The sequence below is a fragment of the Chiloscyllium punctatum genome, chromosome 40 (assembly GCF_047496795.1).
Source record: "Chiloscyllium punctatum isolate Juve2018m chromosome 40, sChiPun1.3, whole genome shotgun sequence".
NCBI classification, from domain to species: Eukaryota; Metazoa; Chordata; class Chondrichthyes; order Orectolobiformes; family Hemiscylliidae; genus Chiloscyllium; species Chiloscyllium punctatum.
Window position 1 is genome coordinate 67,461,844 of NC_092778.1, and position 11,035 is coordinate 67,472,878.

An 11,035-nucleotide genomic window follows, 5' to 3' on the forward strand; every position below is an offset into this window, starting at 1 on the left:
TCACAAGTGCAATTGGAAGCAACTCAGAACACAATGTAGACAATGTAAAGCAGCTGTTTATAGGAACAGGGAATATCTGTATGTTGAGTATTTAAAATTGCACCCCTGTGTGAGACTACATTCACAAATCAGGGACTTCCTGTATTGTCCTTTTAGATAGAGATGAGGAGAATTTTAATCTGCTGGAGGGTAGTGCGACTCTGAAACTCTCTCAAGAAGACTGTAGAGTCAGAGGTGTCTCTATTTTTAATGCAGAGGAAGACAGATTCTTGTTAGACATTTGAATGTCAGAGATAGATGGGAATGTAGAATTCCAAACACAAACAGATCAGCTTATTGATCTCTCATTGATTTTGGAGCAAGCTCAAGGAGTTGACCAGTCTCCCCCTACTGTGACTTCATATTTATATTTAACTTTGATGTTCGAGAGAATAAATCATGATGCCTTACACTAACTCTGTGTGTTTTTCAGCCAGTGGCTTTTGATAATTAGTGCAGTAACAGTAACCAGTTCAGTTTTTGGAACAATGTGCAGCCTCCAATAGGAAACCTCACAGAGCACTCACCTGCCACTCACTCCATCTGCAGCCTGCATTGGTGCAGTGTGTTTTAGTTCTCCACAAGTGCTCCACAGCTGGTGCATGACTTTGGAAATATAATCACTCTCGTTTAATAAACAACTACCCTACCATTCAGACACAGCAATTATATTGACATTGTGGTTCAGTGTGATGGTGTTAGTTTATGGATAAGTCTTAGCTGGTTGGGACACTGGGAATATTTCCATTCTGCTGTTCAAAGAGTCAGTCCCATGAGATTCCATCCACTTCAACGGACAGACAGACAGACAGACCATTGGATGAGCGAGGTACCAGAGTGTAACTAGATTTGAAACAAAAACAAAAGTTGCTCGAAAAGCTCGGCAGGTCTGGCAGCATCTGTGGAGAGAAATCAGAGTTAATGTTTTGGGTCCAGTGCTCCTTCCTCAGAACTCTGGTTTCACCAAAGTGAAGGAAAATCATGCAGGCTTCACTGTTCTCATTGGTTTGGCTGCCCTGCTCAGTGCATTTGGTGAGACAGTACCCAACATAGAGTCATACAGCACAGACATAGGGACGTGGCTGGAGTGAGCATCTGATGCTGCTGCCTCTAAAACATATGTCACATCTGTCTTCTCCAGACATTCTCTTAATTGGCAGAGTATATGACAGTGGTGTGCAAGTTAAAATAACCAGAACAGCTCTGTTGTGCTGGAGACATTGCAGAATATATTGTGATATTTTAAGATCTTGAACACTGAAACAGGAAGACACTTCACTGACACTAGGGACTTCGTTCCTAAAGTGGGTTAGCATCCAAAATACATAAAAATGTCAGCCCTGAAATTGTATCAAGGTAATCCCAATTCAGACTTTTTTTCTGGTGCTCTGTAGCCTCTTATTGAAGTGACAGTGAGAACCCAGGAGAACCACTCTGGAAATTCAGGACTGGACTTTCATTAAAGAAACACACATAATTACTTCAGTTTCGGAGACTCTTCTACATTGGGGAGGTAAAATGCAGGCTGGGTGACCGCTTTGCGGAACACCTATGTTTTGTTTGCTAAGGTGACTGCAGGCTTCCTGTTGCCTGTCACTTTAACGTCCCACCCTGTTCCCTGGTCAACATCTCTGTCTCAGGTTTGCTGCAGTGCTCCAGTGAGGCTCAGCACAAGTGGAAGAACTGCACCTCATTTTCCCCTTGGGGACCATGCAGCCTTCAGGACTCCATATCAACTACAATAAGTTTAGGGCCTGACCACCTTCTCCCATGCCTTTTAATGCTGCCAGATCTGCTGAGCTTTTTCAGCAATTTCTGTTCCCATTTCTGATTTCCAGCATCCACAGTTCTTTCAGTTTTTACTTATGGTAGGCTTATGCGGAAAGTCAGGAGGCATGGGATAGAGGGAAATTTGGCCAATTGGATAGAAAACTGGCTAACCGGTCGAAGTCAGAGAGTGGTGGTAGATGGTAAATATTCAGCATGGAGTCCAGTTACAAGTGGAGTTCCGCAGGGATCAGTTCTGGGTCCTCTGCTGTTTGTAATTTTTATTAATGACTTAGATGAGGGAGTTGAAGGGTGGGTCAGTAAATTTGCAGATGATACAAAGATAGGTGGAGTTGTGGACAGTGAGGAGGGCTGTTGTCGGCTGCAGAGGGACTTAGATATGATGCAGAGCTGGGCTGAGGAGTGGCAGATGGAGTTCAACCCTGCCAAGTGTGAGGTTGTCCATTTTGGAAGAACAAATAAGAATGCGGAATACAGGGTTAATGGTAGGGTTCTTGGTCAGGTGGAGGAACAGAGGGATCTTGGGGTCTATGTACATAGATCTTTGAAGGTTGCCACTCAGGTGGATAGAGTTTGTAAGAAGGCCTATGGAGTATTATCGTTCATTAGCAGAGGGATTGAATTCAAGAGTCGTGAGGTGATGTTGCAGCTGTACAGGACTTTGGTTAGGCCACATTTGGAGTACTGTGTGCAGTTCTGGTCGCCTCACTTTAGGAAAGATGTGGAAGCTTTGGAGAGGGTGCAGAGAAGATTTACCAGGATGTTGCCTGGAATGGAGAGTAGGTCGTATGAGGATAGGTTGAGAGTTCTCGGCCTTTTCTCGTTGGAACGGCGAAGGATGAGGGGTGACTTGATAGAGGTTTATAAGATGATCAGAGGAATAGATAGAGTAGACAGTCAGAAACTTTTTCCCCGGGTACAACAGAGTGTTACAAGGGGACATAAATTTAAGGTGAAGGGTGGAAGGTATAGGGGAGATGTCAGGGGTGGGTTCTTTACCCAGAGAGTGGTGGGGGCATGGAATGCGCTGCCCGAGGGAGTGGTAGAGTCAGATTCATTGGCGACCTTTAAGCGGCATTTGGATAGGTACATGGATGGGTGCTTAATCTAGGATAGAAGTTCGGCACAACATCGTGGGCCGAAGGGCTGTTCTGTGCTGTATTATTCTATGTTCTATGTTCTATGTTCTATTTGTTTTTTGATACATCAGGAAAACTTCCTTGGATAAAAATAATTAAATTAATGGAAGATGAAAGTAGTTTAAGTGGTGCAATGAGAGATTGATTTGACCAGTGTACATACTGTACAGTCATTGTGAAAGGGTTACGTAGGTCAGCAGCTTTGTGAAATCTCGTTAGAATCTCGGAAACAGCTCTGTACCATAACAGACCAACATTTTCACTCAGGATATTTCATCATTTCTGACCTAGAAAGTACAGAATCCTGTTCCTTAATCAATTTAGAGTTTAAATATCACAAATAAAGAGAAAGTTAATACTTAATAACAGCAGTCGATCCACAACAAGACTTGGCTCTTCTGAGCTCTCGAGGGCACAGTTTCCCCTTTTACTGTATTTTATTGATGTGGTCCATCTCTTTCTGTCAACATGTTCTGTAATCTCTTCCTTTTATACTCACCAACACGCACTAGCCACACCATATTAGTTTGACCTGGCCAATATCATTGGATCAGTTTCAAGTCTTTGGGAGTTGATGGACCTTCTCAGGCCCAACATTCAGGCACCTGGAGTTGGCTCCCAGTTTTCCAAAGGTTCTAAACTTTACATTTCTGTCAATAACTTAATTACTGCAAGTTTGTCGTTTCACATTCATCTTACCCTTTAGTTTACAAATAGATTCTAAGGTCACATCTCATCTGTTATCTCTCTCATTGTTCCTGCACAGAGATTTTAACAAAAGAAATCACAATCAAGTAAATATTAATGCAGCCAGCTTCAATCATTTGGAGCATTTAATACGCATTAACGTCGGCTGAATGATGTCCACCTTTTCCAGTCGAGTCTGCTGTAGTCAATTAGATCACAGCTAATCATCTTTCTAGCTTTCCCCACCACATCTCCTTCACTTGCTGTCCCTGGAACCCATTCCATTTTTGTGCTGATGATATCAAGAAATATTTTTACTTTAATATCACCAGTGAGGGTGAGACCCACAAACCTATGTTGGTGCTATGTTACTTCAAACTCTGATTTCTTCCATTAAGTGATTGATTGACACTGTTCATTCCTGTCCGTAGGTGAGGAAAGCCCCAGTCTTCAACACACAAACTACAAGAGAAAGTCAGGAGCCTGGCTTCAACAGTGTTCAAGGCAACGTGAATGCTTTTATGATCGTTCCTTTCTGTGCTGAGAGTTGAACAGATCCATTCCTATTTATAGTGAGGGTAGAGTCTGGCTCCAACTCACTAGATGGGTCCTTTAAATTTCACAACCTGTCAGACTTTATAACCATGAATCAAGCTCACATTGGAAATGTTTTAATTTGTAATTGAAAGATAGTTAAGTGAGCTGAATGATTTTCCTGTGTATATGTATAACATTGTTAACCCATCTATATGCTACCACTAAGTGAGATGTAATGTATTATACCGAAATCTTTAAATGGACTGTAAACAACACCATGCAATATAGCAGTGAGGGACATTAGTGCACTTTGTAAATTGGTACATGTGACATTGGATTGGTTCAGTGTAAATGATCAATTTTCATAATTTTGGAATAAGTAAGTTTGAAGGCAAGGAAAAAAGTAGTTAAATAGGCCTTAGATACAGAAAGGTCATTACATGCCAAGTCCTCTAATACTGCACTAATTTTTAGATTGTTTAACCTTACTGTTCAGATGTGTTATGACACAGTCTGGAGCAGGTTTGGCTTGAACCTGGGCATTCTAGCCCAGTGGTAAGGACAGTGCCAGTGTGCCACCAGACCCTCTATATCTGAGAATTACATTGTGTACACAGTGTAAAAACTGGTCATTTGGTTTCACTTGTATTTGTACATATCCTTCCCAACATTGTTCCTCTAACCTGATTAACAAATCTTAATTCTTACTTCTTCATTTATTTATCTAGTTTTCCCCTTAAATGCATTTGTGCCATTCACCATCACTTCTCCATGTGGAGCAAGTTCCACATTGTAGCTAGTGGGTAATGATGTAAGGTGGACAGGCTAAAATCTGAGCTGTTCACTTTGAGAGTTAGTTGGGAGTCTCACAATTTGATAATGTCTCTGCTGAGCACCAATCTCTCTTCCTTTTTCAAACGATTTGTGAAATGTGACTACATTCATGTACCTGCTTCACCTACTCCATCCAGTTTCTCCTGTGCTGATTCTTACCCTAATCCACTGGTAAGCTGAAACCATCCCACCATCTGTGAGAAGCATGGAACCTGGATGTTCACAAATTGTCGCAAACAGGAGAAGCTAACCCCTCCAAAAAGAGTAACTTTTTAATGTGCTGAATGCTGTTTCGCAGTGTTTCCCTTTATTCCTTCACCAGGTATGAATGTCATCAGCAAAGCCCACATCTAACTGCCTTTGAACCAACCTTTGAACTGAGCCATTTCAGAGGGCAGTTAAAAGTTGCTATGGATCTGGAGTCATACATAGGCCAGACCAGGTAATGTTGGCAGATTACCTTCCCTAAAGGACATCAGTGAACCAGATGGAATTTTAGAACAAATGATAATGGTTACAAGGTCATCATTACTGAGACTACCTTTAAATCCAGATCAGGTAAATTGACTTGAGTATAGACAAAGGTGGTTGTCTTGCAAAAGATGCTTTAGTTACTTGATTAACTTATGCAAACTTATCATTCAAATTAGCCATTTTGACTTTATGTATGTAGTGGTCAAACAAGGAGGCAATGACATGATTCCAATAAGCTGGTCATAAAAGAGAAGTCCGAGAAGTGTCCATTAACAGGTTTTAAGATTATGGAAGCTTCAAGGCTATTGAAGAAAACACAGGCTGAGTGATTGGTTCGGGATTGCCCACAGCCAATGCATCAATCCACACCACGCCCTCAACCTCTTCCCCAAGGTTTATGCTGAACCTTTTAACCTGATCAAATGCCCCAGGAGTGATTCGGTAACATTTCGACACAGCAACATTAGGATAGGTGGCTAAAAGCTTAGTCAGAGATTTACAGGAGTGGCATGAAGCAGAAGGTGAGAGGATTTTGAGAGGGAGTTGCAGAGTTGAAGGGGGAGGTAGCTGAAGATATGAGACAGCCAGCGTTGGAGCGTTGAAATCAAGGCTTTACCAGGAGCCAAAACTGATGGTGACCTCAGAGACTTGCTGGGCTGGAGGAGGTTACAATCACTGGGTAGGACCAGGCCGCGGAGGGATTTGAAACAGGAATGAGAATTTTAAAATGGAGGCTTTGTAGAACAGGAGCCAGTGTATTATTAGAGAGCACCGTGGTGATGATTGAGATTTAGTGCAAGACTCTGTCAGCACAGTTTGGGTAGTCTTTATGTTTATGGAGCTTGCAAAATTGGTCATGAACTTGGAACTAACAGAACAGAGAATTTCGGCAGCAGGTGAGCTGAGGGAGAGTGGAGTGTATAGATGGACAATGTAACCATGTTGGAAGTAGCTAGTCCTAGTGACAAGGATATAGGATCATCTTCTCTGTTCAGGGATGGGGTGACAAACAGTCTAGTTCTGTCAGTAACCAGTATCACAATCATGGAGGCAGCGAATGACCCCTCCGCTTTCTCTCTCCTTGTTTGACTGCAACAGGTTTGTTTTTAATAAGGATATGCTTAACCAGGTTAGTGAATGTTTAACTGTTTATGTGCTGTGATAATAAATGGACAATGGGACATGTATTTGTGAGATTAAGAAAGAAAATGAATGGCTTTATTATACTTAAACATGAACAAAAGTACTAAGAGTCATTCTGATTTTCATTCCCGAATGAATATACGTGACAGCATGGGGAAGGAATATCCAGAAAAAGAGAACATAGAACAGCAGCAGGACGTTCCATATTCAGTAGAGTCATAGCTAATCCAGCTGTGGTCTCAAATCCACTTTTCCATCTGCCACAACACTCAACAATCCACTATACTGCATCGAATAAATTCAATGACTCCACTTTCACTGAATTCCACCGAGTAACTGTAGAGGGTTGGGATTAACATCAGAAGAATAAGTGAAGTGTACTGATGGAAGGATGATGTCAGTGCCACATAATTGAGTATATTGGGCTGGAAGAGTGGCAAGGCTGTGTCTGACTATGAGAAGAGGGAGTGAATGACGTTGTAAATAAAGAATTCTTGCACAAAATTCCATGGGCTCCAGCAGCTCCAGGGGTAGATGTAGGGGGATGGGTGGGTTGCGCTTCGACGGGGCAGTGTGGACTTGTTGGGCCGAAGGGCCTGTTTCCACACTGTAAGTAATCTAATCTAATCTAATCTAATCTAATCAGCCTGACTTTGGGAGACTAAATAGGGTTAGACTCTAAACACGCATCAAAATACTAAATCCTCAGAGAAAAATTCTCATTGGTTAGCACTGCTGCCTCACAGTGCCAGGGACCTGGGTTTGATTCCAGCCTGGGGTGACGGTGTGGAGTTTGCACATTTTCCGTGTCTGTGTGGGTTTCCTCCGGGTGCTCCAGTTTCCTCCCACAGTCCAAAGATGTGCAGGTCAAGTGCATTGGCCATGCTAAATTGCCCATAGTATTCAGGGACGTGTAGGTTAGGTGCACTAGTCAGGAGTAAAAATGTAGAGTAATAGGGTAGGGGAATGGGTCTGGGTGGGTTACTCATGGAGGGTCAGTGTGGACTTGGGCTGAAGGGCCTGCTTCCACACTGTAGGGATTCTATGGATTCTGTTATCAAACACAAACTTGGCTTATTTGTAGGTTGCTATGTATTTCTAACATTTTCTTTCTGTGAAACTGATGTTAAGTTCTCATTTAATACATTAGTCATTTTCTCAGTATAATGCAGTTTGTCTTTTTAATGAGCCCATAAACCCTTTTAACTCTAGCATTTCAAAGCAGCAACTAAAATATCCTACACTCTGCAGTGTAGCTCAAACTTACAGTGCTAAGACTGTCAGCTAGCTATTTGTATTTTAAATTCACCTTTCATTTAATTAGCTGCTGATGATTAGTGCCTTAACCTCAGTTTATTTTTTATATATTTATTTGTAGGACGTGGATGTTGCTGGCTGGGCCCAGCATTTATTGCCTGTCCCTAGTTGCCCCTTGAGAAGGTGGGGGTGAGCTGCCTTCTTGAACCGCTGCAGTCCATGTGCTGTAGGTTGAACCACAATGCCATTAGGGAGGGACTTACAAGATTTTGACCCAGTGACTGTGTAAGAACAACAATGTATTTCGAAGTCATGAATGACTTTGTGGAGGTGAACTTGCAGGGGGTGGTGTTCCCTTGTATCTGCTTCCCTTGTCCTTCATCTTGGAAGTGATTGTGGGCTTGGAAGGTGCTGTCTGAGAAACTTTGGTGAATTTCTGCAGTGCATTTTGTAGATAGTACAAGTAGTTCTCCTATAATGCCATAGTTACGTTCCAGAGAAACTCTCAAATAATGGGGCCTGTGAGAAAAGTGGGGTTAGGGGTAGACTGGTAAAGAAATATCACTCACCATCGCTCACAATCACCCAGACGTGTAATGCAATGTATAGCACAGCCTGAATGAAGGTTGAAACCATATTTATTAACAAAAGTCAATTTAACACAGTACATTTAAAAATGTGAGGAAGCTGCTCTCTGTACAGTACCTCTCGCAGGAAGCTGCTCTGTTAACAGCTGACATCGGCGCACGCACAGAGCCACATGGAGATTTTGGTGCGCACAACGGTGCATGCACAGAAGAAAGTGCACAAACCGATCCCTGCTGGAATCATCCTATTGCCAACAGAGGTAAACATTCTCCAAAATAGTTCCCTAATTCTTCAGCAAAGTTATAGCCAAATTGTGCTGCCAAAACACGCATTATACCAGAACTGCCTGTGCAGACTGCTGCTACTGAGTGTCAGTGGTGGAGGGATAGACTAGATACATAGATATTTATGTATTTCAGAATCCAGTCATTTCATTTATTGAAAATATATTCATAGTCAGTGTAATCTTTCGTGGTGTCAAAACCTATGCAAAATATACAATGGTTTGGATTATATGAGACCTGGTAATCTTGTGCAGATAGAGGAAATTCTGCCAGATTTCCCTCACAAATGGTAAGTTATTTTCAAATTCTATCAAAGGCAAACCAAGGGGTGGGTTGGTTCTAGCCTGGCAGGTGGTAGTGGTTTTGGGTGAAGAGGTGGGGGAGGATGTTAGGAATCTGGAAGGTTTAGTCATGGTTTAAATGATTCTGGTAGAGGGAAGAGACACAGAATACTGATGAAACAGATACAAATTTTTCTACAGCAAATTAAGCAAGATACAGTGAGTTCAGCTATGTTGAGTGTCAAAGAGTACAGCAAGCCTGAATGGTCTATAATGCTGGGAGTGTAGTAGGTAAGACCGATGAGTTAATGGTGTGGATTGATACATGGAAATATAATATTGTTACCATCACAGAAACTTGGTTGAGGGCTGGACTGGCAACTCAACATTCTGGGCTGTAGAATTTTTGGGTGAGACAGAGGAGGGTGTAAAAAGGATGGTGGTGTAGCACTATTAATTATGGAGTCAATTAGTGTGATAAGAGATGACATATTAAATGAGGCTTTGTGAGTAAAACTAAGGAAGGTAAAGGAGGCAGCCACTCTACTGGGAGTGCATTATAGACCCCCAAAGAGTCAGCAGGAAATAGAGGAGCGAATATGTAGATGGCTCACAGAGGTGTGTAAGAGAACTAATCAGGTAAGTACACTGGGGGATTTCAACATTCCCAACATAAGTTGGGATAGTTATACTGTAAAGGGTTTAGAGGGAGCAGGTTTATTGAAATGTATCCAGGAGATTTTTTTTGTGCATCAATACATATGTGCAAATTAATACCCACTTGAAAAGTCAGATTTAGTGATAATTAGCATGGGTTTGTCAAAGATCATGCCAAACAAATTTGTGAGAAGCTTTTGAAAATGTGATCGTGTGTGCATGAGGCAAGTTCAATTCATGTAGTTTATGTAGATTTTAGGAAAGTGTTTGACAAGGTCCCACATTGAGAAGGTTAAAGCACATGGAATTGGCGAGGTGGATCAGAAACTGACTTAGTAATAGGACACAAAGGGTACTGGGAGAAGACTGTCCTGTAGTATTATCACACGAGTCAGTACTGGGACCCTTATTGCTTGTTACGTATATAAGTGATACAGTTGAAAATGTTGGAGGAATGTTATGCAAATTTGCAGTTGACACCAAGATTTGTAGAGTGGTGAAGATGATGTTTGTAGGTTACAGGATTATACATGTGTTGGTCAGACTGGCAGGCCAATGACAGGTGGTATTTAAGGTAAAGTATAAGGTAGAAGAAGAAACTAGATGGAGTATTTAATGAATGGCACAACACTGGGTAGAATAGAATATCCTTTATTGTCATCTGTACTCCAGTATAGAAGTACAGGACTACAGTGAAAAGTTTTTAACAATGGCTACCTTTGACTAAGATTTGTACCTAAGATAGTGTGAAGAGTAAAAAAAATGTAATCTTGTTATACAAAAAGAGGATTAAAAGGAAAGCAATAGCATTACTTAGTTGTCTGAAGAGTTAGGAATGAGATGGTTATAACATTATGAAAAGCATTTACATTACAGTCCAATAGAGAATGCCAAAAGCAGCAGCTCAGCATATGGCACCAGCCCAAAGTGTAACATCACTCCAGCCCACTCCTCACCAGCACTTAGCAGTTACAAGGTAAGTCACACTGTACAGGAACTCACCTGCACCACATGCCACGCCGGGTCTCAGGATTTCATTTCATCACTCTGGGATTCAGAGGTAGACAGGGATTTTGGGGTAATTGTTCACAGATCCCTCAAGTCAGCAAAACATATGAATAATATAGTGAAGACACATCAGACACTTGGCAGTCAACAGTTATGGCACTGAATGTAAGAGCAGGGAGGTAACATTGGGAGTCGTACAGAGCATTGGTCAGACCACAGCTGGAGTACCATGTGCTCACTACAGGAAGGATGTGATAGCACCAGAGGATGTTACTATAAGGAGAGACTAGAGAGACTAGGATTGTTTTCATGAGCGCAG

The 11,035-nt window shown here is 41.8% G+C and overlaps 1 protein-coding gene across 6 annotated transcripts in view; it reads left to right on the forward strand.

Moving 5' to 3' along the window:
• The window catches only part of LOC140464720 (uncharacterized), a 30,299-nt gene extending 23,134 nt beyond the window's left edge, over positions 1–7,165 (forward strand). For all 6 annotated transcript variants that reach the window (XR_011954970.1, XM_072560177.1, XM_072560175.1 and 3 more), the window contains one exon: positions 4,085–7,165. Coding sequence is in view for 5 of the 6 variants with exons in the window: in XM_072560178.1 (XP_072416279.1) it covers positions 4,085–4,204 (120 nt within the window). In the remaining variant the exon portion in view is untranslated. The remainder of the gene's footprint in view (positions 1–4,084) is intronic.
• The last annotated feature ends 3,870 nt before the right edge of the window (positions 7,166–11,035 follow it).